The 18,208-nt window shown below is 35.7% G+C and overlaps 2 protein-coding genes across 2 annotated transcripts; both read left to right on the top strand.

Moving 5' to 3' along the window:
- The first annotated feature begins 4,831 nt into the window (after positions 1-4,831).
- On the top strand, positions 4,832-8,846 carry LOC131298709 (E3 ubiquitin-protein ligase RZF1-like). The gene is made up of 2 exons (XM_058324185.1): positions 4,832-5,345; positions 8,773-8,846. Exons 1-2 carry the CDS (start codon positions 4,832-4,834, stop codon positions 8,844-8,846), a joined length of 588 nt encoding a protein of 195 aa, XP_058180168.1.
- Positions 8,753-9,562, top strand: LOC131335966 (uncharacterized). Its single transcript, XM_058371543.1, has one exon. It carries the CDS (start codon positions 8,866-8,868, stop codon positions 9,184-9,186), a length of 321 nt encoding a protein of 106 aa, XP_058227526.1. The 5' UTR covers positions 8,753-8,865; the 3' UTR covers positions 9,187-9,562.
- Positions 9,563-18,208: the final 8,646 nt, after the last annotated feature.

The following is an 18,208-nucleotide window of genomic DNA, read 5'->3' as shown; positions in this document are numbered from 1 at the left end:
TAACAATTCAAGCAAGTTATTCTTATTTTTATAAATATCAGATTGACTAACATGTGTCTTGATTTAAAATTTTGGGCCAAAATTCAAACAAAAAATTTGATTGTGGATTAAGCACTTATGAATATCTAATTAAGGTACTTTTTTACATAAATTATTAAAATATTAAGACGTAAAAAAATGACTTTGACAATAAAATTGGAACTTAGAATGGTCCTTATGGATCCTAAATAAAGTAGATACTGTTCATCCTAATTTCAGTTATTTAACAAAATAACCTTGATGGTGTTAGTACTTGTGTGAGCTAGTTGGTTGAACTATATGAAAAGAAACTTCTTTGATTCAAGTAAAACTAAGGCTCTGTTTGGTAAAGTTATCAATTTTTTATTTTTCGTTTATGAAAAATAAGAAATGAGTTTTTGTTTATTTATTAAAAATAAAAACAAAAAACATATTTGGTGACTATAATAATTTTGTTTATTTATTTTTTGGGCTACCGAAAGAATTTTCAAAACAAATAAAAAAGCAATTTTTGTGTTTCTAAAATTTCTGTAAACTAGTGGAATTGATTGTGTATTTTATAAATAAAAGTAGTAACACAAACATGTTTATGGTGTCTGTTTCAAAAAATATCGAAAACAAAAACAAAATATTGAAAATTAAAAAAAAAATTCGAAAGAGCCTTAGCTAGTGTCCCACTTAACTTTTAGAGAAATAAGTTAGTTTTATCTTTATTTGAATTTTTTCTCATTTGGTAGATTATTGATTTTTCTCGATGAGAGAAATTGGAAAAGTATAAATTTTTTACTTTTATCCAAATATTTTGGGAAATAACCACTTTTTAGCAAAAAAAGAAAAAAAAAATTTGCTAAAAAATGGTTATTTTCCAAAATATTTGGATAAAAGTATTTTTTTTTTTTACTTTTTTGATTTGGCTTGCCGAGACGAATCAATAATCTACCAAAGTTGATGCAAAGCTAAAAAACGCAAAAAAAAAAAAGAAGAAGAAGAAGAAGAAGGAGTAAACTACCAATTTAAAAAAACCCTAAACTATCTAAAAAGTGCTAAAAGTTAAAGAAGAACGGGAAACTACCAATTTAAAAAAACCCTAAACTATCCACACACAAAAAAAACTCAAACTCAAATTTTAAAAAGGTGCAGTGGGGGACGTGCCTTCGGTGGTCCTAGAGTGGCTCCGCCGTGTCCAGGTTGGACGTTGTTGCTTGCTGGAATTGTCAAGTAATAAATCCTAGCAGACTCGTTTAGACAGGTTGTTAGCAAAAGTCGAGTCCCTACAGTAACTTAAAATGCAAAACGACATCATTTTGGGGTAAGTTACACACGCACACGTGACCAAGGCAGGAATCCACCACTGCACCACTTATCATTTCGTTGATAATATTGCAAAATTTAATATAGTATATATTACTATTTTCTTAAATAATTTTTAAAGCAATCTATGTATAATATACAATGAGCTTCTAATAAGGACCTTAAATGCGGACCTTAGGTGCGGATCGCATAGTTCGGAGCCTCACATTAGTAATTAATCGGAGCCGTTCAATTTGTTTAAAAAATATTTTTAAGCGTACTTGCAAAAATTCAACTCAAATGAATATCGATAAGTGCTTGATCCAAATAGTTTTTTCATAAAAAAAAAAGTTTCTGTCAAGTTTTATGAAAAATTGTTTGGATGAAGCACTTATCGATATTCGTTTAAGCTGATTTTTTGCAAGTACCCTTAAAAACATGTTTTAAACAAATTGAACGGCACTGATTATTAGTGTGCGGATTCGAACTATGAGGTCCGCACTGTAGGAAAGTAAGAATCCCTTACTAGGAGGGGACTGGTATAATATATATCCATATGTAGTATTTATTTAAAATATATTGAAATTTTTGAAATTTAAAAAAAAGTAATTAGTTTTACATTTGGCAACGAAATAGGAATTTTGTCACTAAAAGGTACCATTTGGCGACGAAATTCAATTTTGATCGCTCTATTTCGTCGCCAATAGATACCTTTAGCGACGAAATATGGGTTTCCTCGCCAAATAGATCTAATTTGGCAACGAAATACCATTTCCTCGCCATATTTCATTGCTAATTTATAAAAGTGTTTTTTGTTGTATTACCCTCATTTCTTGTTTCTCTACTGAGGCCAAAGCACTGAATAATTTTTCTGGCACCACGTTTTTCACTTTTCCTGCCTTGACTGCGGGTGGCTTCACTGACGTAAAACTTGCTCTCAAAACGATCTTGTTTTGAGGGGCTGGCTGCAATCTGCAGCCATTTTAAGTCACTGTAGGGACCCAGCTTCATTACCAGGGGCAGAACTGGCATGTGTCACCCCAGTTCCAAATTGTTTTCGACATAACAAACAAGAGAGCCTTACCAGCTTGGGTGACATACCCAGTTCCAAAAAGAAACAACATTATGTAGGTCGTGACGTACAAAACAACAAAGCCCTGCACAAAGCCCCTTCGATCTCTCGCTCGACGATCCCAAACGACTGCCGGAGGCCGACAACTTTGACGTGTGGTTCGACTTCGACGTACTTCTATTCCGAAAGGCTAGTCCGACATATGGTCCATCAAAGAATCAACGATATGTGGATAGGACCGATACTCCGAACTCAAGTTAGCCCGAGGGTAAGTCTCTGTCTCTCTGTGGAAAAATGAACGCGGAGCAGGAGAATGGCGCTTGGCAATTGCTTTTATCCGTTTAATGCCAGAGTGATCAATGGCTATTCTTTGAGTTTGTGACTATTCTTTATTTGTATAGTTTTTGTTTATTTAAAAGCCACATGTCACTGATTCTTTTGGAGAATCTTGCTGCAAGACAAATAGACGATAGCATGGTTGTTAAGAACTTACAATACGAGATATGTATATGACGATTCGTATCGTCTTCTTAGAAAAATTAATATACTTATCCCATTTCGTATCATTTTTTAAAGAAATCCTACTATAATATGATGAATCTTGTAATATAATTGTGCATCCGGTTTGTATATTAATTTTTGCTAACATTTCTTACGATATACGCGATATGTATCCCGATTTAAAAAGAACAATAGGTTATTCTCCTACCGGAATTAGTGTATATTCGCCGGCCACTTGCACTGATCATGTCCATTGATCTCAATCCTTAATTATTGGAGTATTGTCTTTTTTATGAATGTTTATATAGGAAAAAAACACTCATAGAAAAAGGTTATGCACCGAGCCAACCATGAGCGGTGATAGTTTGACCTTTTAGAGATTGTTCCTTTGCGCTCACTATCGCTAGCTTGCAATAATATTTCTTCTTCGTATCCCCTGTTTATTTATTTATACTAGCTAAGGGTGAAGGGGGATACTCCTTCATTCCCCTGACATGTGTTCATTTGTTTTATTGTGACGCTTGTCAAGGGAGAAAGTTTCATGCAACGACTTAATTTCCTCCTTTAATTACTTTGTACGCATTGATTATGTCTTTGTGTTAGGTTTTTTCTCGTTAAAAGAGAAAGTGAGAAATCCTTGGATCGATCTCCCTTGAAATGTGTGAATTTAATTTGTTGTGGTGTTTGTCTAAGGGAGAAAGTGTGATGCCGGCTCCCCCTTTTAATTACTTCGTATCGTTATTATTGATTACGTGATTATTGGTTAGTGCTTTTGGTACCATCTCCGAGTTCAAAACTTTGTTTCGGCGCCACTGGAGATTAGGGAGTCCAAGCTCAGGGGTGGTATTAATATGGAGACTAATTATAATTAAAGGGCTGTCTGGCCTAGCATTTCATTTTACATTTTCCTCCTTTTCATTCTAGTTCTTTATTTTCTTCTGCCCTTTATTAGATGATGATGATTACACATGGATCTTTATTTGCTTATTATATTTCTTTCCAAAGCTTTTAAAAACTGAATGCTCAGTTTTGTTTTATTTCTCTTAAAAATACTGTAAATGATAAGAAGGATAAATTGAACAGTTGAATGCCAAGTTGCATCTATAAATTGAACAGTGAAATTTGGCTTGGCTTTGCCTTTTAAAAAGTAATCTAGCTGCCGATCCGCTAGACCCAACTTTTTTTTAATTTGCATTGCTAGGCCTAATTTGTGACTGAATCGTCTCCGTTTAACATGTGAACTCTCCATCTTGATTGGAGTCTGTCCTTCTCTAACCCGGTTTAGCCTAAATGGTGTTCCAATTCAGCCCACTAAAAATTCTAAGCCTTCTGGAGTTATAGTTTTAATCTATTTGTGACTCTTTAAAAAATATTTCCTGATATTATCGTTCTGAAATTCCAAGTTGAATTCCTATGTATCCCTATCCCTATATAAAACAAGAAAAAGAACTCTCTTCCAAATTGTTTGCCCCTTCGTGAAATTCGTGCATTTTTTACATCTATTTAAAGATCTCATTGAGAAAAAAAATTGGTATAATTTTTTTTTTTTCAAAAAACAAATCGCATAAGTATATATGATTCTTAATGTGCAACATACACGGTTTCCAAAATAAGTGAGCAATTTAAGAATACAGCCTAGCAATGAAATAACAAACAACTCTCTTCCGAGAATAATTTACCATCAATGTTATCTTTCCTCTAATTGATGAAAATAGTATGTGTCTTACCATAAACTAATTCCATTATTATCAAAAAGTGCATTAGTCCAGTGGACCCTTCACTATTTTCACCAATGAGAGAAAGGTTACATTTACCTTCCTTGAATTCCTTCGACGACGGCCAACAAAACAATTCTTTCTCTCTCTCTCTAACGGCTGCTGACTTGTTTCTTTCTTATTTCACCTTCTATAGTAACCAAAAAATTTCTCCTCTGAGACACACAAATATAAGATGATAAGAAAACAAGCTCCACTGCCCCACGGACAACTAAAATCACATGACACGACGAGGCCAACACTGAAACCCTTGCTCAGCTTCTTCTCTATCGCCGGAATCAACCTAGACAATCAGACCGTAAACGACATATCCTATTGCGCTAGGGCTTTGAGTTCACAGTCAATCCGTCGCGCCTCTCACTGTCTCGTTGTGCCCGGAATCGAGCTCCTGATTCTGTTGGATCCCAAGGCGGTGTGGGAAGAAGTTAACACGGTCAGGCCGGTGCCCGCAACAGATGCTTGTATTGAGGCGTTGGAGAAATTGGTTCTTGGTGATGGTGGTTCGGGTTCGGTGGACCAGTGCGCAGTTTGTTTTGAAGATTTTTGCCATGGGTCCGAAGTTGCCCGAATGCCGTGCTCGCATGTGTATCACGGTGGCTGTATCGTCGAGTGGCTGAAGACGAGTAATTTGTGCCCACTATGCCAACTAGCTGAAGGATTTGAATGCTTAATTAGTGACAGAGCTGGGGGTACTCAAAAAAGGACGCGAAACCGCTAGGCCCCGTTCCGGTTTATCTTTCTTTGTAAAAGTTCTTTTTTTTTTTTAATTTTTAAATTCAAATATAATAAAAATAAAAAATAATTTTTTGATTTTTTTTTGCATAGTATAAAGATCTTAATAAAATCTATCAAACAAGATCCATAATAGTAAAAAAATTATTTGCATAAATACATAATTTTTGAGAAATTATCTTTTTTTTCAAAAAATACTTTTTCCGGAAACCGGAACACTTAATTAGTAAATTATTTGTGGTTCCCACACAAAAAATACACACATATTTGTGGATCTCACACATTGAATGTGTGGTTTGTGTAGGTACCCACGTGAATATGAATGTGTTTGTTTAAGTATTTGTTATTATAAAAGAATTCCAATAATCGGGTCTCCGTTCAATAATTAACTTGAGGAACCCCATTTTTGTCCCACCAATTAACGCACGATACATCAGCAATTGCCTTTAAGGCTTTGGACCAAAGCCTGCCTGGCCTATTATAAACTACTGTGATTAACTCTGATAAAAATAAAAAATAAAAACTACTGTGATTAACAAAAAATTACTGTGGTAAGTTTAACTTGCGTTTGCTTTTTAATGTACTCTATTACTGCGGTAAGTTTAACAAATATTGCGGCTATTTTTAACTAGGGTTGGTCATTGCATTACTTTCCTAGTATGTTTTTTGAACGGTATTCACCTTGTTTGATCCTCATGTTTTGAAAGGTTATTTTTATGTAATGAGTGAAAAGAGAAAAAAAGAAAAATGTATTGAAAAACGTGTAGAGAAGAAAATGAAATGAGAGGAGAGGAGATGGGAACCAAGCAAGGTGAATGATTACACTTACAAACACTTAGGCTATGTTTGGTAGCACTTATATTTTCTGTTTTCTGTTTTTATTTTAAGAATTTTTAAAAAATAAGAATGAAAATATGTTTGATGCACTACTTTCATTTCAAAATAGTGGACGTTGAAAATAATGTAAACAACTTTCACTATTTTGAAAATTTGAGAAAGTATCCAAGCCTTACAGAAAGTATCAAAGCCTTACTTTACCTTCTTTTATAAAATCGGAAAAACCGGCTGCCAAAGAACCAAAACCTTCGGCGCTTACTTTTTTTACCTCTTTTTACCTTCTCCTTGTCTTTTCCCAAACCCTCCACAGTTCATCAGACTTCAGATTGAGACGTTCAAGCGGTCATCGAAGATCGAAGGTTCTCTCTCTCTCTCTCTCTCTCTCTCGAGGTTTGTTTCTCTCTCCTCCCTCTCCTGCTCTCTCTCTCTCTCTCTCTCTCTCTCTCTCTCTCTCTCTATATATATATATATATATATATATATGTGTGTGTGTGTGTGTGTGTGTGTGTGTGTAGGTCTCGATTTGTGCATGGATAAGATAAAGAAAACTGTGTTTGTGTTTCTAGGGTTTTGAACTATGTAAGAGGGATTTGGCTTCTGTGAATTTTCGGTTCATAGGTGGTTTGAAAACCTTTTCTCCGTAGTTTTAGAATTCTTCCCATCTGGTTTTATTTTCTTTTTCTATTGATAGATTTCTGTTTGTAGTTTGCTCGAAATCAACTTTTTACATCAATAGATCAAAAGCTGGAATGCATTATAGATGCAAAAAAGTCGCTCCAAACTTGAACACTGCACTATGTATTTTCCTTACTTGCTTTTATGAAACTATGGGAGTGATTGGAGTTTCTACTGGATATGTATCATTGCAATTTGAATTTGCAGTTAGTCCAAGCTATTTGATTGGTTTGATTCAATTTGACATGGCAGAGTATAGAATTTTTTTCTAACGTGATTGCAAAGGCTAGGATGATTCTCTCTCTCTCTCTCTCTCTCTCTCTCTCTCTCTCTCTCTCTCTCTCTCTCTCTCTCTCTCTCTCTCTCTCTCCTGTATTGTTTGGGAACTAGGGGAGAAATTGCAAGAGAGACCATTTTAGAAAAAGTAAAAACTGGTTTCAGAAATTGATTTTTTTTTTTGAAAACAAGTTGACACTAACATGTTTTCCGCTTTCACTTTTTTTTTAAGGAAAGTAGAAACTGATTTCAGCAAATAGAAAACAGGAAGTAGAAAAGTGGCAGTGTTACCAAACGTAGCCTTAACTTTCCAACATTTACCCTTTAAACTTTTTTAAAAAGTTACTTTTTTTTTTTGAAAAAGCATGGGCAAAAAGGACATTTAGTTCATTAAAAAGTCAAATGGACAAACATTTTGGGACATGGAAAAGTCAAAAAGTGGACGAACAAATCGGGATAGAGGGAGTTCCTTATTAAAGTCCAGCTATTCCAATGCCCATTCAATCACAGGGTGATCCTCCTGTTCGGAGATGAGATTGCATTTGCATTTTATATTTAAGTCTACTTATAGGCTCTTTTTCAAGAAGTACAGCCTGGATTCCTACTCTTCCTTGGTTTATCTAGCGCTCCACGTTTCAGATCCAAGAGAAGTATAGCTTGCCTTCCCTTCCCATCAACACTTCACTGCTTCCCGAAGTCCCCCTTCTTATGGTTTATCAAGACCTCCAAGTGTCACAGCTTCCTTTTTCTTCCTGAGGATCCGAACCACTTCGAACAAGGCTCTGCTGTGACAATTTGCTCCTCTGGGAGGCCTCAATCGTCCTCAGGTCCCCCAGAAGAGACCTCCCAGGGGGTCACGCATTCTTGTCCCCTCCCATCCCAGAAGTAAGGCAAGCACACAGGATTTTGGGAGCCTAACTCGCCTCCCCTAGCTCCATTAACTCAGCCCAATGCCTGAAATGTCAACAATAGAACACCCGCCTTCTAAAGTGCTTTTTTCCAAGTCAGCCTTTTTTTTGGGTACTTCGGAAATTTATTTTAACTTACTGCCTGAATGGAAGTCCTTTGTCTTTTGTTCAATTTTGCTTGGTTATGGAATAAAAAAGTGCTATTTACTTGTTCCTAAAGGCGTGTGATATCCACTCTCCCACAACCAGAGTTTCATTCTATTAGTTGAATTGTCGACTTTGCTTGAGGGACTTAAGTCTGAGTGCCCTCCTACACAACTTTTTTGCCACTATATTAAGAAATTAATTCATGGTTATTCTTTTTAATATGTCCTATGCTTTTTCTTCCTTCAAACTTAAGTTATTGGACATGTTAAATTAAAGTCAATCAGTGCGTGTGATGAGATCCAGTCCTTGTACAATTTGGTCCAATGATTGTTGTGCAAGATTTTTGTAATTATGGTTTCACAGTGCTCAGAAGTTTGGTTGTGTAGCTTGTTCTGCAGTTGTCTAGTTGCAAATACTGTGCTACAGTTGTGCTTGTTTATCTAGTTGATATGTGTCTTCTTAATTCGTGTTAGCGACGTTGAGTTCTTGGTAACTGGACATAGGAAACTGCTATATCTAACTCTCCTTTCTGGTTTTTCAGGTGCAGCCAAGGAAGGTAACATCTGGCGACCATCTTTTTCTCTTATTCCAAGTCTGACATTAGCCATTTCATAAGTGGTGAAGGGAAAGATAAATGGATGCTTCTCACAAAGATAAAGAGGATCAGCAAGCACCAAACTCTCCAGCTGTTGGGTGGACAGGGATGATAGAACAACAATATCGGAGAATTAAAGAAAATGCAGAAGCTTACCCGTATGTATGGGGTTCCTACATTGTTGTGTACGGGGGGTTTAGCCTCTGGTTTGCCTACAGATTTAGGAAGCTCCGCAGGACAGAGGACAGAGTTCGAGTTCTTCAAGATAGGCTCCGTTATCTTGTCGAATCGAAGGAGTCAACAAGCTCTGTGGCAGCTCAAAAGGCACCACCACCCCAGCCTGCTGATAAAGGCTGCTAATAGTATGCAGATTGCTTTGACAGACAGATTTTGATGCCCTTTTTGCCGGTAACTGACTTAGCTATTCCATTCGATTAGTTGATATATGTTCCAGTTGACATAGTCTGCTGTCCAGACTGAGGATAATTGTCAATTTTTTTTGGTGTAGTGCTTTGTATATCATACTCTTCCCCTTGTTACACAAAACAGAACAACCTTTACTTCATAATATGGAATTTTTTTCTGGAGGAGTTATAGAGGAGTTTGGACAAAAGGATCAGTGTAGTTTGTTGTTACTACCGATTGACAATTACTGAATTCAGCCTTAAAAAGGTTGTCCCTTTGGTTATATTTGATGATGTATCCAATACAACTTGCAAGACTGGTTGGAGTAAAATTTGTAGGTAGCTGGATTTTCCCTTTTCATTATTTTTCTTACTTGGTTGCTTGTGCTTATGCATTTCGTACATCTTGTATGTGCTGGAGTCCTACCAATTCCACCACTGGAAGAACCATATTTAGCTTTTTCAATGACAACGACTGGGACTGTGGGTGTAAATTGTTCTTCCGGTGGCAGGATTTGGGTGCAATGTTTCTCACACGAGGTTCAATAGAAAAGATATATCCTACCTAGATTTTGAACTGTCGATCAGTTTTGCTTCTTTAGATGGTGAAAAAATTGAGGAACTGTTGTAAAACTTGACAATTCACAGGTCTTCTAAACAAATGTTTTGCCTTAGGCTATTCCATATCTTAGGTCTGTGGTGATATGTGTGCAAAATGCTACATTTCTCACACAGTATTATTTACCAGATGTGAACCAAAGAAAATTACTTTTTGCTTGTTATGGTAGTAGATTGATGAATTATTCATGCTTGCTTTGTGGCATGATTTATCTATTCTTTACCAGAAGAGGAATTAGTATTGACTTGATGTTCTGTGGTATGAATGGCTCTACCTGTGGCTTAGAGTGGGGCAAAATTCGTCTAATTTTAGGATATTGAAGTCTGTAACTTAGAGAGATGATATTTGGTGGCAAATAGCACGTTTATTCCTGAAGATGCTTACATTTCTCTTATTAAAAACTGCGAATGATGCAAAGTCAATTCAGCATACCTAATTGCAATTACGATGGGTTGCCCGCGTGGATCAATTCTCACCTTTTGTGTTGAAAGTTTTATGGCATGGCATAGAAGAGCTACAGATGCACATGCACATGATGTAGGTCTTTTTCTTGGTTATGATGTTCGATAAAATCTGTAGTATTTTAGATGGAGGTGTACAGAAACTAATAGTGTCACCTCTAACAATTTCTAAAAAATCAGTTAATGTTTCGAACAGTTTGAGAGCTTACTGCTTAGGTTTAGTTTGTTCCTTCTCGAATTACACACTGTTGATTGATATCTCTGCCATCTTATTACTTTCTGGCATGTAGTAGTAGGCACCTTGACGATTTTTGAACCTTCGAAATTAATTTCTATACCTGGATCGCAATTTAACACATTTCAATGTGCCAGTTATGGAATAACTGCAATTGCACCATTTTCTCACCGTCTGGCATTTGACAATTTGCCAATGGGCATCCAACCTGTTACGTTGTAAAGTCAACTTTAAAGCATTAAGCTTTGTTCCTCACATTTGAGCTCTTGGAGATGCTCTTATCAGTCGCCTTAGGTATCCACCTGACCAACGTGAAGCACTTGGTACCGATTACCTAAAAGAGGTCACTGATGCCGCAGACAGACAAGGACCAGGGAAGTTCGTTGTCCTAAACCTTCGGTTTGATAAGGTATAGCTTGATGCTTTTGTCAATGTTGCAGATCTGAGTTCATTTTGTACTCGAGTAAAAATGAGGTAATGAACTTAGACGTCCTGCTTGATTTGCTTAGGTAATTTGGCTGTCAAGAACTTAAGATGATTAATATATGCCTGCTCTAGTGAAGCCGACTATGCAACTGTGTTTTGTTGTGTACTCTATGTAGTCTTTATCTGTCAATGAATAAACACATCTCTGCAAATTCCAGGGATCGCAATTTTTAATGCTTAACCTATGCTACTTGAAAATGCTAATATCCTAGTGATTTGTGGATTCTAAGACGTGTTCCAAAACATGGCTTGAATTTAGTTCCCTTTCTGATTTGGATCTAGAGGGAACCACGGGAACCACCGTTAGTGCTTGACCAGCTGGTATTGGCCGGGAGGCACTTTGATAAGTAAGTTCTTTCTCAAAGAGCAATTTTGTTCACTCTCAGCAAAGGTATGCTCATTCTGTGTCCCAATTTGTTGATCGAAATCGTTTAGTTTTTCCAGATTCATTTGTTAGGAGATCATGATAAAAAAAAAAATAAGCTCAATCAAATATCAGTCATAAGTGCTTCATCTAGGAGTTTATTTATTTTCATTCAAATTCTTGACTGAAATATTGAAATGTTAGATCGAGTACTTTACTTACCAATATCTGATTGGGTAAAATTTTCGTTTAGTCTCCTAACAAATGAATCCAAATAAAATGAATGGTTCCGATTATCGTAGTAAGACACGAAATGAGCATACCATCGCGAGGGTGAACAAAATAAATGTTATTTTGAATGGTGCTTCCTCCGTCCCAATTTATTTGCTTAACTTTTGCTTTTTGAGCCGTCCCAAATTGTTTGCAACTTTCCCAAATTAGAAATCACCAAAAGCCAAAGTTTTAATTTTACCCCTTTGTATCACAACTAATTAAAGTTAGTATTTGTGCGTTTGGTAACCTTTTCAGTTTTTTGTTTTTAAGAAACTAGAAGTATGAACAGGTTTATATTTGAGATGTAGGTTTTTGGTTGTGATGCCGCTTTATTCCCCCTCCTGTTTAATCTTTGTAACTTTCTGTTAGGAGATTAATAAAATTCTTTTGCCAATCAAAAAAAAAAAAATATATATATATATATATATTTGTGTTTCTCAAAAAAAAAAAAAAACTAGGGAAAACACTTTTTTTTTTTTTTTGTTTTCATAATTTATAAAAACTCTAAAAAAATTTATGAAAAATAAAAAAAAAGTAGAAACTTGTACCAAACAAGTTTCCTTCATTAGTTTAAAACAAAAATTAAAAAACTAAAAACAAAAAAGTTACCAAACACCCCATTAGTATTGTAAATGGTACTTTTGGAAATCTAAAGACTTTTCAACCCAAAGTCTTCAAGTCAATAAATTGGAGAATTTTCGTAATGAACAAACCAATTGGGACGGTGGGAGTATTTAGTATACAAACGGTTTTAATTCATTTTTGTGATCGCTGAGCAAGAATCTTGAAGCTGCCGCTCCTTGTGACACAAGCAAAAACCAACCAAGGGCAGAAGTAGATAGTGAGAGAGGTGGGCTGCAGCCCATGTGAAGCTCAGAAGTAGGAAAAACCAAGAGGAGAAATACATGTAAAATTTTAGCACATAATTTTTTTTTAGCCCAACTCATTCTAATTTTAGCCCACTGCCAACAACCCATTTTGTACTAATAAAATGGAGGGCGATCTTATTGCAAATTCTATGATTATTTTCATTGAAAAGAATTTGTTGAAGATATTAACTCAGATTTGATAATAAATAATTTATATTCTTTGAAACAACATAAGGCACAACTTCAATAGTGTACATTTTTTTGTATTTTTCTTTTGTTTATTTTTTAACATTTACGTATTTATGTACAAATTTACTGGACATTAATTATGAAACTCTTATTTATATATATACTAGCGGATGCCCGTGCCTGAAGGCACGGCGCAACGTATTCTTAACCCAAAATTGAATAGAATTAGAGAAGTAATAGATGACAATAGGTACCCCATTTTGTTAAATTTCAAGTGAGCCCGTCTACGTTAGAGCACAATCGAAGTCTAAGAAAAATCAAGCTCAACGTAACAATTTATTAACTCCAACACGTGCAATAAGACCACATGCGCGCCCCTGCACGTTTTATAGCTAGGCACAACACAAACAAAGATGCCAAAAGCCCCAAATTACGTTGGTAGAGAGGAGACTCAAGTAACCCATAGCAGCTATATCAACTACAACTTCCTAACAATCATCAATAAAGTAACATATTCATGTCATCAAATTGTTGGGGGTAACATATTCATATCTCTTTGAGGCATTGTTAGTATTGAGTACTCTTTGCAACTCCCTGCAGATGGGCAGTGGGGCTCTCAGGATTAGTTGAGGTGCTCGAAAATTGGCATGGACATCTGAGTTATCAAAAAGGAAGCACATGAAAGGAAAATAAAAATGTTCTTTTTTTTACTCCCATTAACAAATAACATCTTGGACTACAAAAAAAACTTCAAGTCCTTGTCCTTGATTGACCGAAACCGACAATGGGTCAGAATTATAATCAGAACTCCAACTATATTTGTAACGTCCCAATTCGGGTCGTCACAATATTAATCATAATTTAGCGAATCAAAATCTGACGGACAACCGGTCTCACAAATTTCTAATCCCACAATTAACTCATAATAAGTAGTAAAGCCTTCATTGTGGATAAGTAAGATTTGTATTAACAAAGAACTGAAAGACATGTACAATTACGCAGGTCATATACCAAGCCATACACATTTATGAATATAAAAATCAATATCATCACAAACCAAACCACTAATTCAATTAATAGTAATACTGTCATGACTATAGAAAAGCTCCAAAAACAGTATCATGAATTTCGTGATTGCCCATGCCTAAAGGCACGACACAATACGCCGATTAAAAAAAAGGCGCGACACAACATTTTTTATTACAACTTTAAAAAAATTATCCATGGAGAGAAACAGTGTACTACTCCAGATAACATGACTCCAAATTGCCTCAAAACATCTAACCTAGAGAGAGGGAGAGAACATGTACAAACATTAGAATAATGAAAAAAATAAAAAGATTTGATTACCTTTTGTTCTGACAAAGCAAAAGTAATGACCCTCTCTCTTTCTCCAATTAAGGTAGAAAGGAAGTTGATTTCTTCTTTTCTTAGAAAAGCTTATGAATTAGATTATTAAGGAAAACGTAGATTCATTGTCGAAGAAAAATGTATGTGAATGCTACCCCGTTTAAAGAAACAACAATTATCAACTTTAAAAAACAAAGAATGTTTCCTCTGAGTGTATGAATCAAAAAATGTTTGTTTCCTTTTTAAATGTAGAAAAATCAACCTAAAAGGAAATTATTGAGTTGGATGTAGGAAATTTAAATAGGAAAATATTGTTAAGGAAACAACGTAAAATCAATCAATTGAAAAGATTTACCGGTCATAAGGTTAGGGGAGTTTAGATTAGGAAGTATCCTCTCGATCAAACGGCTACAACTAACATGAAATGTTGATCGGACGGTTGTAGAGGATGTTGAATTTATATGTATAGACAAAAATCGCTTTATTTTATAATATAGATATATAGATATATATATATATATATATATTTGAATTGGCCCTGGACAAATTAGATTCTCGGCTCCGTCCTTGGCCCAGAACATTAATTTTGAATTGACCGCTGCTGACGTGTTTCTTTCCTATTTCACCTTGTATTTTTTTCTTTCTTGCTTACCGAGTAACCAAAAAATTTCTCTTCTGAGACGCACAAATATCCTTTTGCCTATCTCTATAAAACGTTCCCAAGCAAAAATCAAACTCATCTCTCTCTCTCTCTCTCTCTCTCTCTCTCTCTCATGCAGATTAGATTTTGGAAAAACTAGTACAGTAGTTTATTAGAATTTTAATTTATTTTTTTGTTAGAATTTGGGATTATTTGAGTTACTAGTATGGAGTTATTTAATTTTCTAATTTTGATTTAGTCAATTATCTAATTTATGTTTTCTTGTTCTACGAGAATTAGGATTGCTTCCTAATATTTTTGTTTTCTTTATATTCTAGGGTTTCTACTATTATAAATAATTGTTGTAAGAGCCTCAGGGCAAGGATGTTGTTTTTTGATTGATTAATGAAAAATTGAGAGATTTCTCATAATTGTGTGTTCGTAGAGATAATACTTTTAATTCATATTTGTTCGTGATTGTTCTTATTGCACGTTTCTTCTTTTTCGACACGCCTCCATGCCTTCTTCGTTGAAGATGCCAACAACTACAGATCATTCCAACACCATACAGTCCATACTGGCCCAGTACCATCGTGTATTCTCTTCGTTCAAGATGCCAACAACTAGAGATTATTCCTACACCATGCGGTCCATACTAGCCCGATACCGTCCTATACATGACGATCAATCGCTGCCGTTCGATGATCTGTTTCACGTTGATTTACGCATTTGGTATACACGACGTGATCAACATGCATTGCCTATAAAACATGATAAAGAAAACATTCCCGCATTGCCTATAAACATGATAAAGAAAACATTCCCACTGCCCCACGGACAACTAAAATCACGTGACACGGCGAGGTCAGCACTGAAACCCTTGTTGAGCTTCCTCTCTTCTGCAGGAATCAACGTAACCGATCAGACCGTAAACGACATATCTGATTGAGCTATGGCGCCTTTTAGTCTAGTTCCCACTGGTCGTGGCCCTCACAGTCTTGTTGTGCCCAGAATGCTGCTCGTGTTCATTGACGCATTTAACACAGTCAGGTCTCCGGGGCCCGCGATTGATAGTTGCATTGAGAGGCTGGAGAGATTGCTTCTTCGTGATGGTGGTTCGGGTTCGATGGACCGGTGCGCGATTTGTTTAGAAGATGTTGGCCGTGTGGGCAAAGTTGCCCTAATGCCGTGCTTGCATGGGTATCACGATGACTGTATCGTCGAGTGGTTGAAGAAGAGTGATTTGTGCCCGCTATGCCGATACCAGTTGCCAACATTTAATTTTTTGTTGCAGATTAATGTTTTGTCGTCACTAAATTAGTACTGTAGTTTTTAGCGACAACATCCATATTTCGTCACAAAAGTACAAGTTTTTCCAGTGGTAACAATTTTGTACTGTCCCTAAATACGTATATTAGTGACAAAAATTAATGTTGTCGCTAAATATATGTCCTAGCTCCTTATAATCCTAATTTTTCTTTTTGCACCCACAGCCAACCCGTATCGTCTCAAAGCCCACCTCAGGGCTCGGCAACTTGGTATGAAGTTATGAACCCTTGATCACGTACTTTTTGCATAGAAACAATCGTGCAAATAACTTTACCATCAGCACACCCACATGTACACTCAACCACGTACCCATGCTAAGACGCCGTTTCAGATTAGGTTCTCTTTAGAAAAGTACTTTTTCTGGTAATGAACAGTACAAAAAGTAACATCCGTTCCACTTTTTCAAAGTTCCTCTTTTTTAAAAAGGTATAATTGTTGTATTGTACTGACCATATTGTCCTTCCACTTCACTGTAGTTTGGGTTGCCGACAAAATGGGGGAGGGCAATATTGTCATTTCACGCTGGAGGCTGTGGGGAACAGAGCCCAAAATGTCATCGTTTTGGACTTCTTAAAAAATAGGAAGTTTCACAAATTTGGAACGAGGCTTGTTTTTGGGAAAAAAAGAAATACTTTTTCCAAAGCTGGAACAGTCAATAAGTGTATGAACCCCACGAATGAGTGTAATGCTAATTATTCTTAGAGTGTAAATTCTGTCCGGATGAGCTGGAAAAGGAGGTTTTCCGCCACCCTTGTGGGCCCTCTTTGTGCAATTTTTTTGGATAATTTAAACCGTGCAACTTGTAAAGTTTGTAAAATAATATATCCATGCAAAAATTTAGCTTGTTCGGGCATCGATGGGTATGTCAAAAGTTGAGTTTTTAAAGGAAAAAATGAACGATTGTGGACAGTTTAACTTAAAAAATAGTTGATAGATCTATGCCGTCCATTTTTTATCGGCAACGGTAGGCCTAACTGTTGACTAAATCCTCTCCATTTAACGGATGGACTCTCCATCTTAATTTTGGTCGGTCCTTTTCGTCGTGATTGGGCCTAAATGGTGTTCCAGTTCGGCCCAGTGAAAATTCTAAGTCTTCTGAAGGTATAATTTTAATCTATTTGTGTAACTCTTTCGAAATACTTCATGATATAAACGTTTTGAAATTCAAAGTTGAATTCCTGTGTATCCCTGTCCCAATATATAACAAGATCAAGATCTAATTATAGATCAAAAATCACAAAACAAAACCAGGCCAGATAAATTTCCGATCAAAATAAATGTTGTTATTTTGAATAGTACTACATCCGTCTCAATTTATTTGTTTAACTTTTGCTTTTTGAGCCGTTCCAAATTGTTTGCAACTTTCCCAAATTAGAAACCACCAAAAGCTAAAGTTTCTATTTTATCCCTTTGTATCACAACTAATTAAAGTTAGTATTTTAGTGTTGTAAAAGGTATTTTAGAAAATCTAAAGATTTTTTAATCCAAAGTCTTCAAATCAGTAAATTGGAAGAATTCTCGTAATGAGCAAATAAATTGGAACGGTAAGAGTTTTTAATATACAAACAGTTTTAATTTATTTTTGTCACCGCTGAACAATAATTTTTGAAGCCGCCCTGCTTGTGACATAAGCAAAAACCAACCAAGGGTGGAAGTAGATAGTGGTGAGAGAGGTGGGCAGCCCATGTGAAGCCAGAAGAAGTAAAAAAAAAATACATGTAAAATTTTAGCACATCTCATTTTTTTATTTTTTTTAGCCCAACTCATTCTAGTAATCAAAAAATTTCTCCTCTAAGACACACGACACAAATATCCTTTTGCATGCCTATCTCTATAAAACGTTCCCAAGCAAAAATCATACTCATCTCTCTCTCTCTCTCTCTCTCTCTTCACCTATGTATTCTCTTCTGATGCAGATTAAATTTTTGAAAAACTAGTAGTTTATTAGTATTTTATTTTTTTTGTTAGGTTTTTTATAATTTGGGATTACTAATGTGGAGTAATTTAATTTTCTAGTTTAGATTGAGTCAGCTTCCTATTTTATGTTTCCTTGTTCTCCACGAATTAGGATTGCTTCCTAGTATTTTTGTTTCTTTTTTATTCTAGGGTTGCTACTGTTATAAATAATTGTTGTAAGAGTCTTAGGCACAAGGAGGTTGTTTT

This window comes from Rhododendron vialii, chromosome 8a, assembly GCF_030253575.1.
Source record: "Rhododendron vialii isolate Sample 1 chromosome 8a, ASM3025357v1".
NCBI classification, from domain to species: domain Eukaryota; kingdom Viridiplantae; phylum Streptophyta; class Magnoliopsida; order Ericales; family Ericaceae; genus Rhododendron; species Rhododendron vialii.
This window is presented reverse-complemented; position numbering and strand designations above follow the sequence as displayed.